General features: G+C 43.8%; 1 protein-coding gene across 5 annotated transcripts in view; it reads right to left on the bottom strand.

The window, feature by feature from the left end:
- Positions 1–26,814, bottom strand: part of ARMC9 (armadillo repeat containing 9) — a 194,448-nt gene that overhangs the window by 88,343 nt on the left and 79,291 nt on the right. For all 5 annotated transcript variants that reach the window (XM_029065519.2, XM_029065493.2, XM_029065511.2 and 2 more), the window contains 6 exons: positions 19,355–19,389; positions 13,658–13,769; positions 11,341–11,433; positions 6,613–6,703; positions 5,345–5,468; positions 805–944 (listed from right to left, as the gene is read on the bottom strand). In XM_029065519.2, the coding sequence (XP_028921352.1) occupies positions 805–944; positions 5,345–5,468; positions 6,613–6,703; positions 11,341–11,433; positions 13,658–13,769; positions 19,355–19,389 (595 nt within the window). The remainder of the gene's footprint in view (positions 1–804; positions 945–5,344; positions 5,469–6,612; positions 6,704–11,340; positions 11,434–13,657; positions 13,770–19,354; positions 19,390–26,814) is intronic.

The following is a 26,814-nucleotide window of genomic DNA, read 5'->3' as shown; positions in this document are numbered from 1 at the left end:
CATTCCATCGTTCATTCATATTTACTGGACACTTACTGTGTGCAGAACACTGTACTAAACGATTGGAAAGTACAATTCAGCAACAAATAGACACAATCCCTGCCCAGAGTGAGCTCACAGTCTAGAAGACTGTGGCATCAATCATATCAAGCGCTGAGTACAGTGCTCTGCAGACAGTAAGCACTCAATAAATATTTATTGACTGAATGGCATCAATACTACCACGAGGTCAAAAATGGACCTCGAGGACTTTTGAACCTACTGGAAATTCACTTATCCTATTTACCCCTAAAAGACCCTTTTCCCCCCACCTCTTTTCAAATTTCAGTGAGGGAGACTAAAAGCAAATGACATTGGCAATCCTGGTCTAAGAAGCTCTCTCTATTTCCCCAAAATACCATCACCATGCCCCTCTCAGGGTGGCACCTGGAGATTTTCCAGTACCCTACCAGTCACGACTATGGGAGGGAGAGTCAAGCAAGAGGTCTGTCCGTTCCACTCCTAGCTTGGGCAGTGGCTAGCGAGTGGCAGGCCATCTGCTACGAGTCAAAATCCACCTGTGCCGGGCAGCGGCGGCACGGGAGAGAGTCGAGGACGGAGACTCGTTTACTCCGCGGAAGGAGGCGATGGTCAACCGCTTCCGGATTTTGACCGAGAAAACTCTATGGACACGCTACCAGAACGACTGCAGACAGAAGCGGGGCGTTCTGGGAGAGATGAGTCTATAGCGTCGCCATGGGTCGGACACGACTCGACAGCATAAGACAACACCACCACCACCGGGAGGCTCGAATTCCACCAGACCTGCACTCCGAAGACAAAGGTTGAAGAGCAGCATGACTGAGTACTCCAGTGTGATATCTGATAAGCAATCGGGATCCTTCAGGACATCAACCAACCAGAAAATGAGCCCATCCTGGATCATAACGGACTGCACCGCACGCCTAGAAGAGAACAACTTATACGTCAATAGCGGGAAAGGCAAGAAAACATTTTCTAAGAGTTTGGGCTAATTTGAACGATAAACCAGGAAAAGACTTAGCGGAAGACACCATTAATTAGATCCATTCATTCATTCAATCGTATTTATTGAGCGCTTACTGTGTGCAGAGCACCGGACTAAGCGCTTGAGATGTCCAATTCGGCAACAGATAGAGACAATCCCTGCTTGGGAAGCAGCATGGCTCAGTGGAAAGAGCCTGGGCTTCGGAGTCAGAGGTCATAGGTTCGACTCCCGACTCTGCCACCTGTCAGCTGTGTCAGCTGTCAGCAAGGATAAAGGATTCTTTTTTTGTATTTCCCGTTCATTCATTCAATCGCATTTATGGAGCACTTACTGTGTGCGGATCATGGAACTAAGCGCTTGGCTTTGCACACAGTGAGCGTTCAATAAAGACGATTGAGAGTACAGTATAACAATAAACAGACGCATTCCCCGTTCACGTTGAGCTGGCAGTCTAGAGGGGAGACGGAAGTTAATAGTAATAAATATTCTGGTACCACTATATCTGCGTTGGATGAAACAAAATGAGCTCATTTTTATAATTAGCAGCATCTTTAAGGAGTTTTACCACAAGGTTTTCTGGTTCTGCCAAGACACTGCAGATGTCAGATGATTACGAAGCCATTAGATCATCCAGGTTCTTATCAGAATTAAGGGCAATAATCTATGATAGAGGAAGGTGAAATACGGCAAACCAAAGCAAAGTACGAAGCATGATTTCAAAAGATGTACCTTATTGGGGTTCTTTTGGGAAACAACTGCAGTGAACCGAGAAAGATCTAGATTATGGGCAGCAATCTGAAAAACAGTCCCTCGGGCTCAATGAAGGTGTCAATCGATCATTCATATTTACTGAGTGCTTACTGTGTGCAGAGCACTGTTCTGAGCACTTGGGAAGGGTACAATATAACAGAGTTGATAGATACGTGTCAGGAAGAACATAAATCTAGTGAGCAGAGTCACAGGCCTAAGAGCGAAGAGCAGCTGCAATTGCGAATGAAAAATCCCTCCTTTTGTGTAAAAAAGGTCAGACACAGCAAGTCAAGTAACGCATACAGGTAGTAATCTAGCAGCGTGGCTAGAGAAGCAGCGTGGCTCGGTGGAAAGAGCATGGGCTTTGGAGTCAGAGATCATGGGTTCGAATCCCAGCTCTGCCACTTGTCAGCTGTGTGACTGTGGGCAAGTCACTTCACTTCTCGGTGCCTCAGTTACCTCATCTGGAAAAAGGGATTAAGACTGTGAGCCCCACGTGGGACAACCTGATTCTCTTGTGTCTACCCCAATGCTTAGAACAGTGCTGGGCACATAGTAAGCGCTTAACAAATATCAACCTTATTATTATTATTAATCTCCTTCAGTAATGTCATCCTCAAATACCAAGACTAAAACATGTACATGGTCACACACACTCAGATTGTGTATGCATACATATAGACACACGTACACATACATGTATATACACATGACAACATTCACTGTCACTTCAGAATCATAAACTGAAGAAAATATTATTTACGAAAGTACAAAATTAAAGAAAAGAAAGATATCTAGCTTTGGAACAGTATTTATTCAAGGACACCTTTGCAGGGTATTGAACTTAGCAGCTTGGCTCAGTGGAAAGAGCCCGGGCTTGGGAGTCAGAGGTCATGGGTTCGAATCCCAGCTCTGCCACTGTCAGCAGCTGTGTGACTGTGGGCAAGTCACTTCACTTCTCTGGACCTTAGTTCCCTCATCTGTAAAATGGGGATTAAGACTGTGAGCCTCGTGTGGGACAATCTGATTACCCTGTGTCTACCCCAGCACTTAGAACAGTGCTCTGCACATAGTAAGCGCTTAACAAATACCAACATTTTTATTATTATTAGTGACAGATACTTTGCCTCGGATCACCAAAGCCATGTTTCCTTAGCCCAACTCTGATGATGAAAATGATGTAAATTTAGTTCAATACCACCTCTATTCAGGTGCCTTTGCTTTCTGGGTTGCCCAATGGCCTTGAGCGGTTGTCCACATTATGAACATGTTTTAAGTCTAGATATGAATTCTTATGTGGTTTCAAGCCAGTAAATCCATCCCAGCAACTACTTGAATTTTCTAGCATTAAAGGTTGATATTCAACACACTCAATTCTACAGAAAGCAAGTTATTATGGGAGGTAATAATCCCGGAACCGCCACTTATCTGCTGTGTAATTTTGAGCAAGTCACTTAACCGGTATGGGCCTCAGTTTCCCTACTTATAAAATGGTGATTCAATACCTGTTCTCCCTGTGGTGAGAACAGGTGAGCCAAATGACCAGCGGGGATAACTGTGTCCCATCTGATTATCTTGTTTCTACCACAGCGCTTGGCACGTAGTAGATGCTTAACAAATACCACCATTATTATTAGCAAAATGATTAACAGAGGAAAAAATGGGCACTAACATGAAAGGCTACAAGATAAACTGTGGACTGAGCACTGTGTTGCATACCGAGATGGAGATGAGATAATCCAAACATTAGGGCCCCGTCCCACATGGGGCTCTCAGGACTAGTGGGATGGGAGTGCAAGTGTGGCACTCTTATTTTAGAGATTTACAGAATCTTCATGTCTGGCAGGTGGCAGACGGTGGAGCCGGGACTGGAACCCGGGTCCTCTGACTCTCAACCCTGTGCTTCCCTAATCATTTTCCTTCGAAAATGTTCAGACCATGTTTCCCCACTCCTCAAGAAACTCCTGAGGCACAGAGAAGTTAAGTGGCTTGCCCAAGGTCACACAGCAGACAAGTGGCGGAGCTAAGATTAGAACCCCAGTCCTCTGACTCTCAAACCCATGGTCTTTCCACTAGTATTCCACTGTTATTTCCACTAATAATAATTGTTATTAAATTAAAATCAAACACTAGTTCCAAATTGAAAGTTCCACTTTGAATATGTCATCTTTCCTATATCACCTTCTCAGACGGCATTCATTGCGCTACTAGGGATTGGGTGATGGGAATGGAACAAATCTCCTTTCTTTCAGGTGGGTTGTTTTTGTAATGAAGTCTGCATACTTTTAATAAGTGAACACAGTTATGCCTTTCAGGATTTAATAAGTGGTTTTACTTGAAAAGTGCCAACAAGTGGGAATTTATTAACCCAGTTACTGGTGACTGATAGGTGGTAAAAGACCTCAATAATTTAGGAAACAAAGGTTTGTCTTTCAACCATTAGCTCCTTCTTAATAATAATAATAATGTTGGTATTTGTTAAGCGCTTACTATGTGCAGCGCACTGTTCTAAGCGCTAGGGGAGATACAGGGTAATCAGGTTGTTCCACATGAGGCTCACAGTCTTAATCCCCATTTTACAGATGAGGTGACTGAGGCACAGAGAAGTGAAGTGACTTGCCCACAGTCACAAAGTTGGCAATCGAACCCATGACCTCTGACTCCCAAGCGCGGGCTCTTTCCACTGCATACGGCATATCTCTCATCGGTAACAGTAACCCTTACTGAAGACACACCTCCTGCAAGAAGCCTTCCCTAAGCCCTTCTCTCCTCTTCTCCCACTCCCTTCTGGGTTGCCCTGACTTGCTCCCATCATTCATCCTCCCCATCACCCCAGCACATATGTATAGATCTGTTTGTTTATTTATTTATTTATTCATTCATTCATTCATTTATATTAATAGTGTTGGTATTTATTAAGCACTTACCATGTGCAGAGCACTGTTCTAAGCGCTGGGGTAACTACAGGGTAATCAGATTGCCCCACATGAGGCTCACAGTCTTCATACCCATTTTACAGATGAGGGAACTGAGGCCCTGAGAAGTTAAGTGACTTGCCCACAGTCACACAGCTGACAAGTGGCAGAGCTGGGATTCAAACTCATGACCTCTGACTTCCAAGCCCGGGCTCTTTCCAATGAGCCACGCTGCTTGTCTAGACTGTGAACTCGTTGTGAGGAGGGACTGTGTCTGTTTACTGTTGCACTGTAGTAATAATAATAACTATGGTCCTCGTTAGCACTCTGTGCCAAGCACTGTTCTAAGCGCTGGGGTAGATACGAGGAAATCGGTTTGTCCCACATGGGGCTCACAGTCTCCATCCCCGTTTTACAGATGAGGAAACTGAGGCCCAGAGAAGTGAAGTGACAAGGTCACACAGGAGACAAGTGGTGAAGCCGGGACTCTCCCAAGCCCTTAGTACAGTGCTTTGTGCACTGTAAATGTTAGATAAATGTGACTGAATGAATGAATAACAGCAGCGTTTGATAAATAGGTTATGGAAATTCTTTTTTCCCCCAACCCTGAGCAGTCTAACTAGTTTGAGCAATCTCCCCAGCTGCCACAGCCACCCTCCGAACTTTTCATCACCTGAAGCTGAGCTTTTGCAAAGCCCCAAGCACGTTCTCCCGAGTGAGCACATCTTGGTCTTCATCTTTCAGTCTCTCCTCCAGCATCCTGAGCAGCTTTGGGTTCTGGGAGAGGTAGAGTCGACCTTATGCAATCAAGGATGGAAGGCTGTAATTTGTGATGTCTGCCAAGAGTTTCTTTTTATTGTCAAATCCTCTTGAAAACCCACCTCCTCTAGGAGACGTTCCCCGATTAAGCCCTCCCTTTCCGAGTCCCAACCCTCCAAAAGCCAACCTTACCACTTATGCTTATGCCCTTTAGAATTTACATATATTTTGGAAATATATTAACCTACACTTTTTCAACTATTCTTTCACACTTTTGCTTTCAACAGCCATAGCACTTGGAACGGTTTATGTCTGTGAGCTTCCATCCTTTAATATTGTAAAGTAATTAGGCACAGGGTCCATATTTCCTATTCAACTACTCTTTTCCAAGAGCCCTAGACACAGTATATGCTCAATAAAACAAATGATTCACAGGAAAATTTTTGTATAAGAGGCTTGGGTGGCTATTTCATTAAATAAGGGATCTTACAGGGAGAAAGAAATTTCATCAAGAGGAGCTTGCCTTGCATTCAAACAAAAGGTGGGATTAAAAATCAAAATGTAAAAATATAAGACATGACCTTGGCTCTAGTTAAACACTTTTTGCCACAGGACAAAAGAATCATGCTAAGGAGTGTATCTATCGTGTTCATTCTTACAAAGAGTCAAACCAAACTGGAATCCATGGAAAAAAAGCTCTTTCCAAAATCAACTGGAATCAAAAGGCAAAGGCAGTTTATTTTTTTCAAGTATCAACTTTATAAACTCCTTCTGATTCCCAGGGCCAAGAACCAGTAAAGTCAAAAATCCCCCAAGTTAAGGGGGTCAACTTCCATTTCTTTCTTCGACAGAAAGATAAATTTCTTTCAAAATTCAAGCTCACTCTGAATTTGTATGGCACAAGCAGAAAGGTAATCACCTTCTGTGTTTGAAAAGTATTTTAAAAGGCGTTGAATTCTATTTGGTAAGAGGAGTGGGCTCCAAGACCATGGGGCTTCAAAAGGCAAAAACCCAACTGTGCGCAGAGAAGAAAGGAGAAAAAATGGAAAGGCCAAATCTCCTTCACCTATTTAACCCCTCCTGCTTCTGAGAATTTTGAGGAAGCATTCACATTTCCAAAAGAAATGATCCTATCTTATCGGATAGATTACGCTTCCTCCTTTAGACCACCAGATCTCTTACCTTCTGCTAATGAGGCAAAAGCATTGAAAAGCCTGGCTGTGTATTGTCGGACGACCTCACTCTTGGAGTGTAATAATTTCAGAACATTTCTCTGCAAGGAAAAAGCCAAAAGAGAAAATACCCAAGTTAAAGATTATTCACAGAAAAATGCCCTGCAACTCTTGTCAAAAAAGTTAATCTCTATTTACACCTCAGACTTGGGTAAAAACTGGATTTTACCTGGGCAGCTTCCAGGAAACCTTCCCAGGTAATTCGCAATACTCTAATTGTGTCAACTCAACAGCCACCCTCGGTACTTTTGCATTTAGTCCTATCTTCAGGATTTACGTACCTACTCATATTTATTTGTATATTTCATTATTCTCCCAAGCCTCTGGTAAAGAGCTTGGCACTCAGAAGGCACTCAATAAATATCTATATCAAGGAACTATAATCTTTCACTTTCTGTTGTGTATTTGAAAGGGTAAAAAGGGATAGCATTTAAGTAAATGAGCTACAGCTGGGGAGTTCAACCAAGGAGACAATTCCGTGATAAAAGGATGCAAATCATAAACCCAAGATGAATCCTCAGTTTGTTTTTTTAAAAGATCTTAGTTTGTAACTGAGGTGCAAAACGACAGTTAGATTAAGTGGTCCACTAGATGGTAAATTCTTCATGGACAGGAATCAGGTCATGCCTTCTAATTCTATTGTCCTCCCAAGTACTTATCACAGTGCTTTGCTCCCAAAAGGCAACTGATACATTCTATTGGTTGAAGTGGAAATGATGATGACGATGATGGCATTTGTTAAGTGCTTACTATGTGCCAAGCACTGTTCTCAGTACTGGGGTAATAATGTTGGTATTTGTTAAGTGCTTACTATGTGCAGAGCACTGTTCTAAGCGCTAGGGTAGATACAGGGTAATCAGGTTGTCCCACGTGAGGCTCACAGTCTTCATCTCCATTTGACAGATGAGGTAATTGAGGCACAGAGAAGTGAAGTGACTTGCCCACAGTCACACAGCTGACAAGTGGCAGCGCCAGGATTCGAACCCATGACCTCTGACTCCCAAACCCGGGCTCTTTCCACTGAGCCACGCTGCTCCTTATACAAGGTGATCAGGTTGTCCCACGTGGGGCTCAGTCTTACTCCCCATTTTTACACATGAGGTAACTGAGGCATAGAAAAGTTAAGTGACTGGATTAGAACCCACAACCTCTGACTCCCAAGTCCGGGGTCTTTCCGCTGAGCCAAACGGCAATCTCTAACTGTGGGTGGCCCTTAGGGTTCTGTTCGGGGTTTGCTTCTCTTCTCGCTTTACATTCAACCCCTTGGGGCGTTCATCCACTCCCACGGTTTCAAAAATAGCCTCAATGGGGATGACTCTCGAATCTTCCTCCTCAGCCCTTCCTACCTCTTTACTGCCATTTACCATTCCTCCTGCTTCCAGAGTAGACACTCCCTTTTGCAGATAGAGCAATTTAGATAAAAATTATCAATGATACACAAAGGCGAAAGCAATATTTTACCCCGACCAGAAGTGTGTCGGGGCGGGCGGGGCCGAACACCTAAAACTGCTCCAACTCCCTGCTTCTCTTACCCCAACTCCTTCCAGTAGGTCCAGCAGGGAATGTGTCTGTTATTTTGTACTCTCCCAAGCATTTACTACAGTGCTCTGCACACGGTAAGCACTCAATAAATACAACCGAATGAAAGTGCTGGTGACTCTCTATACCCTAACAAGGTTTGGGGCGGAGAAAGAGGGGGTTCCAGGTCCGAGGGGCAGAAATCAGTTGTTTCCAAACTCAAATCTTCCGATTCGGAGTAGAATCAATACCTGCTTTATCCAATTTGACTGGGAAGTAATTCCCTACCCATCCCTCCTAGACCAGCCTTCCTTGTTCCTACAGGTTCCCTGGTCCCATTCCGAAAGGGGGAGCTTTGGGAAGGATGGATCTCTACCCTCCCCTTCCTTCTCCTCAGCCTTCACTGCCAACTCCCCTCCCAAGTCCCTCGGCTTGGTGACTGCAGGGGTGAGGGGACTTATCCAGGGAGTGGTGGCGGCAAGAGGGCCCAGGGTCAGTTGTAGTGGGGGGTGGGGGGGGTCCAGGGAGACTGGTGGGGAAAACGGAAAGGTGAAGCGACAGGGAGCAGGAGGGTGAATGTGGGGTGCAAAAACTAGCGGCAGAAGAAGGGCGGCGGGGCTTGAAGGAGGAGGAGATTCAGGGGAGCCATGCCGGTCGTCCGTGGGACCCGTCGGCGCTGCCGGTGGCTGCGGTGGTGGCTCGTGCTAGGCCCACATACAAAGGAAGTAGAGAGGTCGGATAAAAGCTCACTCCGGGGGACCGCCTCCCTCACACACAGCTAATCTGCAAAAGTAGGTGGTTCCACCTGGAACATAGGGGATGGATTGGGGAGAGATGAGGGGACAGACTAGGGAAGAAGACCCATGTCGTTATGGGTGGGGAATGTTTCTGCTAATTTCGGTTGTACTGTTGTCTCCCAAGCATATAAGCGCTCAGTAAATATCACTGATTGATTGATTGGTGGTCACTGTAAATTGGAGAGCTGGGACACAGCAGTCCTTGGGGGAGAACACAGTAGAAAAAGTTCTCCTGGCTGAGATCCAGAGGCTGGGATCTCTGAGGAGTGAGTTTTACTCCCCAGAGTTGGGGGAAAGTGATCGATCGCATGTCCTCCAGTAGTCCTTCCTTGACTAAACTCTCATTTCTATACTTGTCCGCTCAACTGTATATATTTTCATTACCCTATTTATTTTGTTAATGAGATGTACATCGCTTTGATTCTATTTATTTGCTATTGTTTTAATGAGATGTTCATCCCCTTCATTCTATTTATTGCTATTGTTCTCGTCTGTCCGTCTCCCCCGATTAGACTGTAAGCCCATCAAAGGGCAGGGACTGTCTCTATCTGTTACCGATCTGTACATCCCAAGCGCTTAGTCTAGTGCTCTGCCCATAGTAAGCGCTCAATAAATACTACTGAATGAATGAATTAGTTTCCGGGATCTACCCTCTCCTATACATCACCAATGCACTCACTTCTGTATCCCCTAAGTACTTGATATTTATCGCCCCGTCAGCCCCTAAGTATTTATCCTCGTTCTCTCCCATTCTCTCTATCTCTAATTTATTTTAATGTCCATCTCCCCCTATAGACTGTAAACTCCTTGTGGGCAGCAATCATGCCTACCATCTCTACTGTATCATACTCTCCCAGAGCTTAGTTCAGGGCTCTGTACACAGTAAATGCTCACTGATTAGCAGAAGTTTGATCCCGGAATCCAGAAATCTTAAGGGAAGGATCTGGAGGAGAGGAACCTGAAACCTGAGCCTTCCAAGAGAGGCTGAGAAAATGGAGTAGAAGGGCACCAGGAAGCCTGCAGGAAAGTAGAAAGGGTCCTGGGGGAAGAGTTAACCTTGAGGGGACTGGATTGGAGTCCTTTAATCTTCCTTATTTATTTTTTCTGTGTTTGGATTTGGTAGGTGGCTTGGATGGCTCCTGGCTACCTGCAGGACAGATTTCCTGAGGGCTGGGGAGGAAGATAAGACGTCCTCAGCAACCACAAACAAAGGAAATGACAGGTGTGAGGTATGGAGATCCGGGTCGCCTACAGAGAGCGAGTGATGAAATCAATGGAAGATTTATTCCCCTGGCCATGAAATTTATGAACCAACATTCCAGGGAAGGGCAACAGAGTGAGTTACTCTTCATGCAGTTTGGCAAACAGAACCATTCCACTCTTGAAGACATTACTAGAAGTTGGATGCCTAGGGCCCCCGAAGGCTCCATCACGGGCTCCCCATTCAGGGGTCCCTCCCAACCCCACCAGTTGGTAGGAGAAGGAAGAAAGCGTGAGAGCGGATGCTTGCTTTCCGTCCCCCCGCCATGAAAGCACTCGAAGCTTGATCCAACCGTCACCTATTAATGCAGCAGCCGCTGCCAGGCTGCAAGATTTCAATGCTGCTGAACTAGAAATTAAGGCCTCTTTTCCTTTTCGACTACCTTCTGCGTCACCCTGACTTGCTCCCTTTCTTCACCCCCCGTCCCCCTACAGCCCTTATGTCTATATCTGTAATTTATTTATTTATATTAAAGTCCATCTTCCCCTCTAGATTGTAAAATGGCTGTGGGCAGGGAATATGTCTGCTATAGTGTTCTACTGTACTCTTCCAAATGCTCAGTACAGTGCTCTGCACACAGTAAGCGCTCAATAAATACACATGACTGTCTGACTGTCTAGAGCTAAAACAACCCAGTGAGAACAACTCCTCTTTTAAAGGGGCCCTAGGGACCACGGTCCTAGGCTGCTCCCATAAGAGTTCTGCTCTGGTCAGAGGGTATTCCCTGCTCACTGGGATGGATTTGGGGTATCCCACAGCACCTTCCCAGTTGCTATCATCATCTATCTAGAGGGAAAGGGAAAAGGAAACCCAGGATGCGCCAGCAAAATCTGAATCGTCTTAAAGCGCAAAGTTTTTCAGTCCTTAAAGAGAAATTAAGATTGAAAGGCTCCTAGGAGGGAAAGGTTCTAATTCTGAAATCAACTTCAATGAGACAATGAATGATGATGAACGGCAAGGATTTAGTCCGTAAGCTCTCTGTGAGCAGGGAACGTGCCTACCGACTCCCAAGCGCTTAGTACAGTGTTCTCCGGACAGTAAGCGCTCAATAAATACTATTGATCGACTGACTGATAGGGATTTAGGAATAGTGCTTAAAGACCTGGTTGTTGCTGTGGCAGTCCAGCAGATCATTGCTGATATAAGCACGCAGGACAGTCTCCCTCTGCTCTCCGGGATGAGATGTGGTCAAGCGCTAAAGGGAGAAAAACAAGGCCATCCGTTATAAAGTCATTCTTTTTACAAGGGGAAAAAAACCGCACTTATATACAGATCCATCTGTTATTTAGTCTCTAGTTTCTCCCTTCTTTTTGGGCAGGGATAGAGTCTACCTACTCTGTTGGATTGTACTTACAGTGCTTTGCCCACAGTAAGTGCTCAATAAACATCACTGACTGGTGAATTGATTTGAGTTCCATAGTTTGGGAAGCAGGTCAGAAATTCCAAACAAGGCAGTTTCCCGGGCACCGGGAAGAGATGTCATATGATCAAGATGGATATGAGAAGCAGCGTGGCTCAGTGGAAAGAGCCCGGGCTTGGGAGTCAGAGGTCATGGGTTCGAATGCCGACTCTGCCACTTGGCAGCTGTGTGACTTGTGGACAAGTCACTTAGCTTCTCTGTGCCTCAATTACCTCATCTGTAAAATGGGGATTAACTGTGAGGCCCACGTGGGACACCCTGCTTACCCTGTATCTCCCCCAGCGCTTAGAACAGTGCTCTGCACACAGTAAGCGCTTAACAAATACCAACATTATTATTATTATAGGCAGACCGGAAAGCCCTGGAGGGACAGATTAAGGAAGCTTCCAACACAACTTCCACAGTTCCATCACATTCAACACAGCTCAGTGGCCTAGACAGTAAGCTCGTATGGGCCGGGAATGTGTTTTTACTGTTATAGCGTACTCATCCAAGCGCTTAATACAGTGCCCTGCACAAAAGTGCTCAGTAAATACGACTGAAAGAATGGTCAGTACAGAGGTACAAGGATAAGGACAATAAGTGGGCTCTGAAGGCAAAATCATTAATAATAATAATAATAATAATAATAGTTATTATTATGGCATTTGTTAAGTGCTCACTATGTCCCAAGCACTGTTCTAAGCACTGGGGTAGATACACGGTAATCAGGTTGTCCCACGTGGGGCTCACAGTCTTAATCCTCATTTTAACATTTTAACATGTGCCCAAGTTCACATTGCAGATAAGGGTCCTGCCGCGGTCGAGCGACATTGACTTTTTTTCACCCCCGTTTAGACTGTGAGCCCATCACTGGGCAGGGATTTTCTCTGTTGCCGAATTGTACATTTCAAGCGCTTAGTACAGTGCTCTGCACATAGTAAACGCTCAATAAATACTATTGAACAAATGAAAAGTGGCGGAGCCGGGATTAGAACCCATGTCTTCTGACTCCCAGGCCTCAAGTCCGTGCTCCTTCCATTAAGCCATACTGAAAGGGTGATTTGGGAAATTGGTTTCAAGATGTTCTCTTTCACCTGAGAAAGAGGGTTGAGGACCAAAACTAGGAGGTGAACACTGGCAGAATCTATTAAAACAGAGTGGTCTAGTGGGTAGAGCACGGGCCTGGAAGTCAGAGGGATCTGGGATCTAATCCCGGCTCTGCCACTTATCGGCTGTGTGACCTTGGACAAGACACTTCACTTCTCTGGGCCTCAGTTACTTCATCTGTGAAATGGGGATTAAGACCGTGAGTCCCATGTGGGACTTGGACTGTGTCCAACCTGATTAGCTTATTTCTACCACGGGTCTGGCACAGAGTAAGTGTTTAACAAAGCTGAGAAGCAGCGTGGCTCAGTGGAAAGAGCACAGGCTTGGGAATCAGAGGTCGTGGGTTTGAATTCCGTCTCCGCCACTCGTCAGCTGTGTGACTTTGGGCAAGTCACTTCGCTTCTCGGTCCCTCAGCTGCCTCATCTGTCAAATGGGGATGAAGACTGTGAGCCCCACTTGGGACAACCTGATTACCTTGTATCTCTCCCAGCGCTTAGAACAGTCCTTGGCACATAGTAAGTGCTTAACAAATACCATCATTTTCCAGCGCTTAGAACAGTACTTTGCACGTAGTAAGCGCTTAAATGCCATCATTATTAACACCATACCAAAAAAAAATTAGGGGTCAAGGAACCTCAGAACCATGAGGGCAAAGGATGCAGAGAAAGGAAGCATCAGGAGCATCGTGTCTTCCCATCTGCTCTGTCCGTTTCTACTCTCCTCCCACCCACCGGGTTGGAATAGTCTTTGTGTAGTGTGTATGTTGGAAGTGGGGGCGGGAGCGTTGGCACACAGACGGTAGAAAGCAGTAATGTGGGGGAAGGAAGGAGCAGAGTCAAACCTCGAGACCATAGGGATTCCATTCCTAAAAAAGGCTGAAATCTAATGCTCTAAGATAATGGCACTTACCCAGCGAAGAGCCTGCAGCAAGAAGGCTTTCAAACGGTCGCTCCCAAAGACCAGATCCTTTTTCAGTTTCTCGTAATCCAGGGAGGGCAGCAACGGTACATCCATTAAACTCCTATCCGGCAAAACAAGTTGAAAGGAAATGTTCCTATCTCACCGCTGACTCCCTGCCCACGTCCTCCCTCTGGCCTGGAACTCCCTCATCCTTCAGATATGACAGGCCGCCGCTCTCCCCGCTTTCAATCGATCAGTCAATCAAGCAAAAAATCACGTCTCCTCCAAGAGGCATTCCCTGACTACGCTACCTCACTTCCCCTGCTCCCCCTCACTTTTGCATTGCTCTTGGACCTGTACCCAATAAGCACTTGATATTCATCGCATCCTCAGCCCCGCAGCACCTATGTACATATCTGTAATTTATACTAATATCTGTCTCCTCCTCTGGACTGTAAGCTCCTTTTCATTCAATAGTATTTATTGAGTGCTTACTATGTGCAGAGCACTGTACTAAGCGCTTGGAATGTACCATCGGGTAACAGACAGAGACAATTTCTGCCCACTGACGGGCTTACAGTCTAATCAGGGGAGACAGACGGACAAAAACTTGTGGGCAGGGAGCATGCCTACCAAATCTGTTGTGCTGCACTCTCCCAAGTGCTTAGTACAGTGCTCGGAATACAGTAAGCCCTCAAAAAATACCATTGATGGATTGATTTTATCGCTGCAATCAGGTCTAATTCGCATCACCCCTGTGGACCCGTTTGAGATAATTCCCTGTGAGATCAGTAATTTGGGATCTGGGGCAATGATTAGTCACTGGCGGTTGATTACTGGACAGACATATCAAGACTCAGGGATGATGATGATGATAATGACAATGATAATAATAATCATAATATTCATTAAACGCTTTGAGCCAAGCACTGTATTACGCGCTTGGGTAAATAGCACATAAGTAGACCAGAGTCCTGTCCCACATGGGGCTCACAGTCGAAGTTAGAACAGGTATTTTTATCTCTATTTTAAAGATGAGGTAACTGAGGCCCAGACAAGATAAATGACTTGCCCAAGGTTGCCCAGAGAAGGCATATGGTGGAGCTGGAATTAGATCCAGGTCCTCTGATTCCCAGGTCCATGCCCTTTTCACTAGGCCATGCAGCTTCAAAACACATTCGCACCTAACATAGGGCAACCGTACTTTCTATAAATATAGGTTTGATTAAGAGCCCAAGAGTTCTTATATAAGCTCTTAGTACAGTGCTCTGCACATAGTAAGTGCTCAATAAATACTACTGAATGAAGTTGACTGGGGTGGGAACTTATTCATTCATTTATTCTTCATATTTATTGAGCGTTTATTGTATGCAGAGCACTGTACTAAGCGCTTGGAAAGTACAATTCAGCAATACAGACAATCCCTGCCCACAACAGGCTTACAGTCTAGATGTTGAACTATGAACACTTAATCAGCTCTCTCCCTCCTACCCATCAACTCTCCACTCCCATCACACCCCAGCTCACATTCTTTGTTCCTCTTAATTTATTCACCGAGCTCGTTCTCGCCTCTTCCACCACCGACTTCTTGCTCACATCCTCCCCACTGCCTGGGACTCCTTCCCCTTTCCTATCAGATGGTCCAAAGCTCTCTCCATCTCCAAAACCCTCCTGAAATCAAATCTTCGCCAAGTGGCCTTCCCTGACTCATTTCTCTTCTACCCGGTTTATAGCCCCCAACTGGTGCACGCAGCGTGCCTTAGTGAATACAGCACGGGCCTGGGAATCAGAAGGCTTTGCTACATGCCTGCTACGTGACCTTGGGAAAGTCACTTCACTTCTCTGGGCCTCAGTTCCCTCATCTGTAAAATGGGGATTAAAGAGTGTGAGGCCCAAGTGGGACAGGGACTGTGTCCAACCTGATTGACTTGTATCTACCCCAGCGCTTAGAACAGTGCTTGGCACATAGTAAGCGCTGAACAAGTACCATAATTAAAAAGTACCATAACTGCTACTTTACCACTTCCGTGCCACCTTACACATCGCATTACTTAATTCATGTGAATATCCCCTATTTCATTCTTCCTCCTCTTTCAATTTATTTTAGTGTCTGTCTCCCCTGAGAAATGACAGAATCCTTGAGTGTAGGGATCGTGTTTGCTAATTCTAATTGAATTGTACTCTTCCCAGTGCTTATTCATTCATCAATTCCTTCATTCAATTGTATTTATTGAGTGCTTACTGTGTGCAAAGCACTGTACTAAGCTCTTGGAAAGTACAATACAGCAGTAAAGAGGGACAATCCCTGCCCACACTGGGCTCACAGTCTGGGGGGGGTGACGGACAGATATCAATACAAGTAAACAAGCATCAATATAAACAGAATTATAGATATTTACATATAGACATAAGTGCTGTGGGGTTGGGGGGGGGGGGGAAGAGCAAAGGGAGCGAGTCAGGGTGACATGGAAGGGAGTGGGAGCTGAGGAAAAGTGGGGCCTAGTCTGGGAAGGCCTCTCGGAGGAGATGTGCCTTCAGTAGGGCTTTGAAGGGAGGGAGAGTCATTGCCTGGTGGATTTAGGAGGGAGGGCGTTCGAAGCCCAAGGTAGGATGTGGGCCAGGGGTCGGTGGCGAGGCAGGCTAGACTGAGGCACAGTGAGCACCAGAGGAGTGGAGTGTGCGGGCTGGGATGGAGAAGGAGAGAAGGGAGATGAGGTAGGAGGGGGCAAGGGGATAGAGAGCTTTAAATCCAATAGCGAGGAGTTTTTGTTTGATACGGAGGGGGATAGGCAACCACTGGAGATTTTTGAGGAGGAGGGGTAACATGCCCTGAACGTTTTTGTAGAAAGATAATCTGTGCAGCAGAATGAAGTATGGGCTGAAGTGGGGAGAGGCAGGAGGTTGGGAGGTCAGAATGGAGGCTGATGCAGTAATCTAGGCAGCATAGAATGAGTGACTGTACTAACACAATAGCGGTTTAGATGGAGAGGAAAGGGCTGATCTTGGTGACCTTGTGATGGTGAGACCGACAGGATTTGGTGACGGATTGGATATGTGGGTTGAATGAGAGAGCGGAGTCAAGGACGACACCAAGGATACGGGCTTGTGAGACAGGGAGGATGGTTTCCCTATAGTGAAGGAAGTTCCTAGTTACGGTGCTTAGTTAAAGTGCTTAGTTACAGAGTTCACAATCAAAATACTCTTGACTGAGTGAGAAAGGAAACAAAACAAAGGTGAAGAAAATGAGTGTGTAAAAAGGGTGGCGGACTAGCCCTGTATGGGTCAAAAAAGTTTATTTGCAGGGTGGGGCTGTGGAGGCAAACTAGTGGATAAAAGTCAACAAAAATCCAAATCTCACTTCAATTCAGAGGTATTTTCACGAGAAAGAGGGAAAGAATGGATATCTGTCTCTCCTCTTGGAAAATGTCTCCTCCACTCTTCCAACCTGATTGCTTAGGTAGAGAAATTTTATTTTAAAATAGATATTAGAGTCACTTCTTGAGCATTCTGATGAAATATGACTAATCAGTTTCCCTCTCCTGGTAGTGGAATGCAAAAAGAATTCCCCAAAGTATAAGTGGGTAATAATATGGTATTAGTGGGGAGGAATTTCTTTTCTATTTCTATAAAAAGAGCTCCACACCCTTAAAAATAGGATGGGTCTATTTCCAGTTCATTTATGCTTGATTGCAGATAATAGTATGAGTCATAAAACTAGTGAAACTACTTTAAATCCAGGTGCAAGATCTCAGTATTTCCCCCTGAAGGAAGAAACACTGTTTTCTATTTGGGTCAATCTACCTTGTAACAATTGTGATACTCTAAATGAAGAATGAAGCAATGCTACCCCTGTAGGAGGAAGAAACAATAGGCACTGCCCAAATTTACTGTAATGATAATGCTAACCAGAAAACCCTGTGCTTATGTAGTTTCTTTTCCCCAATAAAGATCTAGAGAGTCATAATATCATAAAATCTTGACATGTAGAAATTCTCCAAACATCGTCTTAATCTTCCCCCATCACATACACACAGTTCTCCTAAAACACAAGGGGGTGGAGAAGCGGCATGGCATAATGGATAGATCATGGGCCTGGGAGTCATCAGAAGGTCATGGGTTCTAATCCCAGCCCCACCACTTGTCTGCTGTGTGACCGTGGGCAAATCACTTCACTGTGCCTCAGTTATCTTTGAACCCCATGTGGGACAGGAATTGAGACTGTGAGCCCCATGTGGGACAGGGACTGTGTCCAACCTGATTTCCTTGTATTCAACCCAGCGTTTAGTTCAGTGCCTGGCACATAGTAAGCGCTTAACAAAAACCATCATTTTTTTTCCCATTCTCCACAGTCCCTATTCTAAAGAAAACTGCTTGAGTAAGTTTACTTTGTCTGCACCATGGGCATGTGTATATGCCCAACCTGGCAACTAAGTTTTCCAGCTAGATGGTCACTGTCAGAAGAATGTTTCCAACTCTTAAACGTTCCATAACTCCTTGTGAGTCTCTTGGGCTTCAAGGACCAAGTCTATACCTCCACATTTCCTTGGGCTTACTATTAGGCATTGCACATACTAAATGCTAAATTAATACTATTCCTACTGCTGCTAATAATAATGACGTTCTATCTAACAAGAAGAGTAAAAACCCACGTTATAGGTGGCCAAACAATCCAAGACTGGAAGGTGGATAGGAAGGAGAGTATTGAAGATTATCCTTCCTACTGTAAGCAATTATTGAAAAGAACATTCTCTAATTTCCCTTGGCCATCATCATCAGAGTTCTAACAACCTTTCAACAACCTGTAGATTGTAAACTCCTGGTGGGCAAGGAACGTGTCCACCAATTCGCCACAGTAAGCGCTCAATAAATACCACTGTCTGACTGATTTAAAAATCCCTCCTGCTGAAGTTTAACCCTATTCCTTCCAGTCTTTCCCTGAAAAGAGATGGAAACCAGTGTCATCATTAGTTTAATATTCAAATAAACAGGGAGGGGGCAGGGGCTATTAACCTTATTTTGGGGTGGGGAAATTGGTACGTAGAATTTAAGAGTGCCTGGTGCAAGAGTGGACCTAGAAACAGAATCCAGATATGCTGACCCTCAAAAGAATGCTCTGTTAGAAAAATAAAGCAGGGGCGTACGGGAGAAATGTCAGCGGACTTCTGCTCTCAAGAAACTAACAAGCAGTTAGTTTTTGAGAAGCAGCTTGGTTTAGTGGAAAGAGCCTGGACCTAGGAGTTAGAAGGATCTGGGTTCTAATCCTGACTCCGCCTCATGTCTGCCGCATGACCTTGGGTGAGTCCCTAACCTTCTCTGTGCCTCAGTTACCTCATCTGTAAAATGGGGATTAAGACTGTAAGCCCCACGTAGGACAGGGACTGTGTCCCACCTGATTAATTCGTATCCATCCCGGCACTTAGAACAGTGCTTGGCACATAATAAGCGCTTAACAAGTACCACGATTATTTTATAAAAACTTTTAAGCCAGCGACGTTACTGGTGGCCGCACAGTGTCCAATCGTCCATGCAGAATGAGTTGAAGAGTGTCAACAGCATTCCTCAAAATGATCAAACTATGAAAGCTGAGAGAACGTAGGCTATGCGGAGAGGTGCTGGCTTATCAAATGCGTGGGGCGCATTCCAATTTTATACATAGTTCTCACTTAATGAAAACATCCAGGAAGAGTTCTTGAGGTAGCTACTTACACGGGTGCCAAAGAGGCCCTTAACATGCTGGAAGCCTGGGAAAAAACAATAAGAGAACAAGAATGCTAATGTTAGTAAAAATGCATTAAAAGTTGGTTGCAAGCGAATTCCCTCTGACCCTTATTCAAAATCAGATTTGCCAGTTGCCTTCCATTGCCAGTATCTGTTTCAAAGGTTTAGCCAAAGCTGACCTTATGCATTAGAACAATGATCAATTTCATTTTGAATCGATCAGTCGATGAATCAGTTTTGAATGGATGACATACTTTACAAACAAAACTCTGAAAAGTCATATCGCAAAATACTACCACATTGAAATCAACTGCAGAAAAAATTCCCGGGCCCCAACTTCCCGGCGGGGGTCTGTCTTTTACTTCTGGAGTTTTAAGGGGAGGAAAAAAGGTTTGTGCCTGGAGGAAGCATCCCAACTATATGAGTGGATTCGCATCTGGAAACTGCACACCTGAGGAAAGGCTTCCAAGAACGCCTGATCAGAAAGAACATAGCATGGCAGGAGTGGAGAGGACGCGTCTATGACGTATGCCCTCCTCCCACCAAAATCTCCAAAATAATTAGCCTTTAGGACCTTTGTCTCTGAAAGTATCTTGCCACAAAGTATTCTCTCTAGCACTGGTTGAGTTTTCTCATGGAGACCAAAGTATCTAAGTGAACAATTAAAAGCTGGTTGGAGTCTATGGGTAATTCCTCGTGGAGGCTAAACCATTTTAGAATAAAATGTTATATTATTAATGGCAGCAAGAAAAAATATTTGATCCTAACCACTGGGTGATCCGAAGAAGTCCTAGCTCTCAGATGAGAACTGGCAGGGATAATAAGGTAACTGAGGAATACAAACTGGCTGATAAAATATTGGGAACAATTAAGCATTTGAAAAAAACCAAACAATTGATTCACTTGGAAGTTCGTCGCGGGTTGGGAACGTGTCTACCAACTCTGTAGTTCTGTACTCTCCCAAGCGCTTAGTACAGTGCTCGGCACACAGAAACCGCTCAATAAATAAGTCTGATGATGATGAAGTAGTTTTCATTGATGTCCCCCTAGGAATCATTTAGATTTTAAATGCAGGCAAGAGCATCAAGCTTGGCTTAGTGGAAAGAGCCCGGGTTTGGGAGTCAGAGGTCAGGGGTCCTAATCCCAGCTCCGCCACTTGTCTGCTGCGTGCCCGTGGGCAAGCCACTTCACTTCTCCGGGCCTCAGTTCCCTCATCTGTAAAATGGGGATTAAGAGTGGGAGCCCCACGTGGGACAACCTGCTTACCCTGTATCTACCCCAGTGCTTAGAACACTGCTTGGCCCATAGTAAGTACTTAACAAATACCATCACTATTATTATTGTTATTAGAACTTTTGGGCAAAAAAGCAAAATACTGTCAGCTTGGGCAAAGAGTCCAAAGTCAAAGGTACTTGTAACATGGTCTCATCTTGACTTCATACGATAGCTTCAGCAAAATGAGTCTCCCTTTCCAGTTGAATCTCTTCCCCTCTCCCTCTAAAGGACTGTTAATCGGCTTCTAAACACCAACAATCCAAGAGCCTTGTTGGTTTCAATCAACGGCCTGGCTAGCTATAATCCTGCTGATCTGTAGCGCTCACAGAATGCTCAGCCTCTTCTTTTTCTGAGACCTGACCTTACTTCCTCTAAAGATTTCATCATCGCTTGTACTTTTACTTTGGTTTTTAATAACAATCTCAGATTATTTTTCAAAATAGGAAGAACTGCCTGCACCTATTGTCGGTTTAAACACTAAGGGGTTCAGAAAACAAATTTGAAATACCATCTGGAATATTGAATGACTCCACCTGACATACCGTGGAACGCTCAAGTTTCCCAGGAGACAAAGGAGGCATTTTTCAAACCGAGAAATATTTTCACAAGTGGAATGAGCTCATAGTCATATAACATGATATTTTAAATGCAAAGCTGTTGGGCACAAGATTTAAGTAAAAGATCTTGCCCATTAAAATGAACTGGCGCTGGCAGTGAATAATCCAGTTTACTCAAACTGTCTCCCAAACCGAGGTTAAGATTTCAAATACATCACATTAAACAACTAAGTGGTTTTGCTTTCTGGATATTTTTAGTAAACTTTCAGTGTCTGCTAACTTGCATCTCAAGAAGGCTTTCCTTTTTGTAATTCACGGCTTTCTCATCTCAAGTCTGTTCCCAAACGGAAATTATCATAATGAATTACTGACACTTCCTTTAGAAAAAAGATGGCAAGTTAGAATCTTAGATTTATGACTTCATTATATGAAGAAGACCTGGAAAAGGGGAGTGGGAAATTGGAAAGGGATGAAATGGAGGGGAAGATAGCAGAGGGGGAAGGAGGGAGACTGGTATTTTCTACTCAAGTACAGCTATCCCTACCAACAAAGCAACTAGCAAAATAAACGTAATTAGCTCTCTCTTCCCTTTAGAACTTACATCGGGGAGATCTTAGACTAGAATTTCGGTGGAGATTGGGGAGACTTTGGGGAGAGGAATTTGACAAGGAGGGGGACAAAAAGACATGTGACTATTTTCAGCACTAAAGTTCTACTCTCTTCTTCTAATTCATTCCTGAACAAGAGAAGCAGTGTGGCCTAATGGAAAGAGCAGGGGCCCGGGAATCAGAGGCCCTGGGTTCCGCTCCTGGCTCTGCCACTGCCTGCCGAATGACTTTGGGCAAGTCATTTTACTTCTCAGTACCTCAGTTTCCTCAACTATAAAATGGGGTTTGAGCCCGTTACTGGGTAGGAATTGTCTCTATCTGTTGCCGAATTGTACTTTCCAAGCGCTTAGTACTGTGCTTGGCACACAATAATCGCTCAATAAATATGACTGAATGAATGAATGAATACCTGTTCTCCCTCCTACTTAGACCCCCATGAAGGACAAGGACTGTGTCTGACCTGATTACCTTGTATCTATCCCAGTGCTTGGAACAGTGCTTGACAATTAGTAAATGCTTAAAAGTAAAACAATAAAAATAATAATAATAATAGTAATTCCTGTTATCACTGGTGGTTAGATTTTAGATTTGTTGGTAAACGAAGAACTAAAGCAACTTCCAGCTTCAAAAAACATAAAGGAATCCTTAGAGCAAATATTTACAGACCACAAGGAATAGAAATATTAAGTTCAAAAAAATGAGAGTTGTTTATGCCAGTTTTCCAAGGGACCTCAAGGCATTTGAAAAATTCATGTAGCATAAATGGCCGTTCTCTGACATTGGAGAAAGATCAGTCAAAAATTCCTTGAGGCAGAGGAAGAGGTCTTTGAAGTTCTGACCAATTTATATGGATTTTCATTTTTTAACACACAGTTCTTGCCTACGAATCTGCTGCACATTAGTTTAAATTACCTCAAGGCAAAAACTGAAAAACGGAAGTCACAACTTCCAAAATGAAGTGAAATAAATGTGCCTTAATGTACCCGCTCGGAATTAGTTTTGCCATCTTTGTCTAAGTGTGGTAGTGAGGGAAAATCTGAATGCTCTTACCCAATCGAAAGCCTGAAATGTAAGACGAGATAGACATTATTTACGGCTTGTCTAAACCACTTAGAAATGAGCCGGATTTCAAATTTCATGACGGACTTAATGCTAGTGTAAGTTATTCAGTCTTGCTCTCCCTTTTCATTGCTGAAGAAAATTTCATAGGTTACTGAAAAGTGATGTATACTTTCTACTTAGACGAAGCATATGGGTATGAATAATGATGGATTTTAATGTTTCAGAACCTATATTCTTAATGTGCACATTCTCAAGATGGGAAAAGATGTACAAACATTAAAGCATTTATTTCCTGTCATATATGACAGGGAACATTTTTACCAGACTCATGGTTACTACATATAATTTGCAGATAAAATGCTAAAGCCCACTCCAGGACCATTAAAGAAATTAGGATAATGCACTTTGCATTCAACGAATCAAACTGGTGCACCTCAGTTTTAATTCTTTGTTCACTCCAAACACTTTGGAGAGTAAGCTTATTATGGGCAGGGAACAACGTCTGCTAATTCTACGGTACTGTACTCTCCCAAGCGCTTCGTACAGTGCTCTGCACAAAATAAGCATTCAATAAATACCACTGATTGATTCGGGTAGTACACTGCCCAGTGCAAATGCTCAATAAATATTATTAAACCTGAAAGAAATTTTCACAGTGACGTGAAAATGACATACAGGGGCTTTGGAGTTCTTAACATTAGACTTGTGGTCCCTTTCAAAATGGGCTTTCAGTAATGAATAAGCCCTTGGAAATTGATTTCTGACATTTTCATTTTAGAATTTTGAGACTCCTCCTTTAACCTCACTGAGATAAATACTACTATGTGAAATCACTACAGGTCCAGTTACGTATAACTGAAAGTAGGCTTGTTCCGCCTGGTGAGAGAGGTGACAATTTTAGCAAGAGGTACCGCTTACTGAGCTGGAATACATAGTTTAATAATGAAAAATGACTTGTTATGTGGTTGAGGGAGAAAAGAATCTAGAGGGTCTGTTGAGTGTGATGCTTGAAAGCAAGGATAATGTTGGTGTGTATAAATAGAATTTTACCTGTAGAACCTACACAGTAATTCTCCCATGCTACATTGGTCGGACAAGAAAATGACATCCCATCTGAACTCTACAATTTAAGAACGTGGTGGGGGGCTCTGGAGAGGTTCTAGATGAATAAAAGACTGGAAACGAGGATCCATGAGAAAAGGATGGCCAAATAGAAAACATAATACAGAGGTCCAAATATATACAGAGCTATTATTCTGATGAGAGCGTGTCCTCCACTGACAATGGGAAAAAAAGAAGTAGGTTTTGAGAGCATTCATCCGTTTAATAATATTTATTGAGTGCTTACTATGTGCAGAGCACTGTACTAAGCGCTTGGAATGTGCAATTGGAGTGCAGCAACAGAGCACTTAAATAAAGGCTTGAAGTGGGTTACCTAGGGAGGCTGGGAAGCTCCTTCTCTGGAAATTCACTCACTCATTCAATTGTATTTACTGAGCGCTTACTGTGTGCAGAGCACTGTACTTAAGCGCTTGGAATGTACAATCTGGCAACAATCCTTGCCCAAAAATGGGCTCACAGTCTAATTCTTAAGCACAGAAGAGCTTCCCGATTATTCTGGGGATTCTGTTGATTCTATGCAACATCTCCTCTCAACCAAAAGAGTTAGTGTCTCTTCAAATTGTAGTTTAGTTCTTTTCAAGCTCATTAATGCTAATGGACATCAAAAGGCAACTTGACAACCTCAAAGTATTTCACAATTGTTCATGAATTAAACCTCTACATAATCATTTTGGGTTTCAGGTCTTTGAGTAAGCTAAGCAGTGAAAACAGAGTCTGAATCTAAGAGTGCTCATCTGGCAGTACCTTTCTTTATGTGATGCTTGGACTTATTTTCTCAGTTTGTAAAACTGTTTTAATCATCCTGATCTGTCCACAGGCCTCTTATGAGGCATAACAAACACCATTTAGCTGCCAGGATTACATCTGGGGACAAAACCCATGCTGAGAATTGTTAGCACAAAGCCTACACTGTAGATTGCGGACAGCCAGCAAAAATCAAACATTCTCATTGCAGTTAAGAAATGCTCAGTAATAATTAAAGCAGCAGCTGAGAAGCCGCTGGGCTCAGTGGAAAGAGCCCGGGCTTGAGAGTCAGAGGTCGTGGGCTCCAATTCCGGCTCCGCCACTTGTCAGCTGTGTGACTTTGGTCACTTCTCTCAGTTACCTCGTCTGTAAAACGGAGACTGAGACTGTGAGCCCCTCGTGGAACAACCTGATTACCTTATATCTACCTCAGCGCTTAGAAGAGTGCTTGGCAAATAGTAAGCCCTTACCAGATCCCGTCATCATTAGCTTCCTCGGAGGATAAGTGAGCCAGGAACAGAACTCACAGCACAGAGGATTGGGCTTCTGAACTCAGCACACATGGTCACCTGCAATAGGGGACTCAATTCAATCTGCTTTAGGCAGGACTGGAGTTGCTTAAAAAACTCAATGTAATTCCATTTTCAAAGACACCACCCCGAGTTCTGAATACCCCGGCATAGCAGGTGGGACTAATCAGATGATTAAAATACTGAAATCACTTCTAGGTTATTGGTTCTGAAGCTGGCCAATTGAGGAGAGTCATTATAGAAGATAGGAGGTCATGCTTCAGCAGTAAATAAGAAGCAGCATGGCCCGGTGGATAGAACACGGGCCTGAGAGTCAGGAAGATCTGGGTTCTAATCCCAGCTCCGCCACTTGTCATCTGTGTGACCTTGGGTTAGTCATTTGACTTCTCTGGACCTCAGCTCATCTGTAAAAATGGGGATTGAGATTGGGACAGAGACAGTGTCCAATACAATTAACTTGTAACTACCCCAGTGCTTAGTGCGGGGCCTGGCACATAGTGAGCACTTAACAAATATCACTGTTATTATCATTATTATTATTCACATGGTATTCACATGGAGACTGGATGTAACTTGACTGCCTGGAGATTGAAAAACCTAACCTATATCTCTACATGGTCAGGAGACAAGCAAGCACAAATCAGAAAAAACAGTTCCTGAAACCAATAGCCATGACCATTAAATAATTGTGACAGTGGGTAAGTTTCTATAATTCTATTTATTTATAATGATGTCTGTTTACTTGTACTGATGTCTGTCTCCCCTCCGCTAGACTGAGAGCCCGTTGTGGGCAGGTACTGTCTTCTCTCTTTTTTGCTGTATTGTACTTTCCAAGCACTTAGTACAGTGCCCTGCACATAATAAGCGCTCAATAAATACGACTGAATGAACGAATGAAGTTTCGTTCAAGTTATACCTTCTAGAGTTTAAGAAAGCTTTTTCAGAGGCATCGATCAGAATGTTACCAGACTTCAGGGTCCACAGCCAACATTCTATTAAGTCTAAGTAATGAACGTAAATTGAAATCCTTTAAAGCAGATCTGTGAAAAGCTAAGCCGTCTAAAACAGATATGACAAATTTTGCTAGGTATCACCATTCTGGTAGGGCTTTAACTTGATTTGGTGACAAAGACATAAAGTCGCATTATCACCATCACTTTTACAAAAACAAGTTGCCAAACAGAATCTGAATTGCATTTAAGAGATTTTGCTGCAGAATCCCAACAGCTAAGAAATAGCATAACTACGTCAAAGAAAATGCTTCCACAGGACAGGGAACAATGTAATAGTTGGCTAGGCAAGCATTACAGAAAATGATGTAAATTTAAAATAATAATAAAAAATGTTTACATAATAATGATGATGATGGCATTTCTTAAGCACTTACTATGTGCAAAGCACTGTTCTTAGCAGTGCCACATTTTCCAAACATTCTTTTTGTTCCTCTTTAACACTTGGGCAATCATAGCTCCCAGGCCAATCCTTAAGAAGAAACGAAGCACTAAGGAGCTGCTAGGGAAGGAAGAGGGGAAGGAGCAAGTGGCTCAAAC

The sequence above is a fragment of the Ornithorhynchus anatinus genome, chromosome 1 (genome assembly GCF_004115215.2).
Source record: "Ornithorhynchus anatinus isolate Pmale09 chromosome 1, mOrnAna1.pri.v4, whole genome shotgun sequence".
NCBI classification, from domain to species: Eukaryota; Metazoa; Chordata; class Mammalia; order Monotremata; family Ornithorhynchidae; genus Ornithorhynchus; species Ornithorhynchus anatinus.
This window is presented reverse-complemented; position numbering and strand designations above follow the sequence as displayed.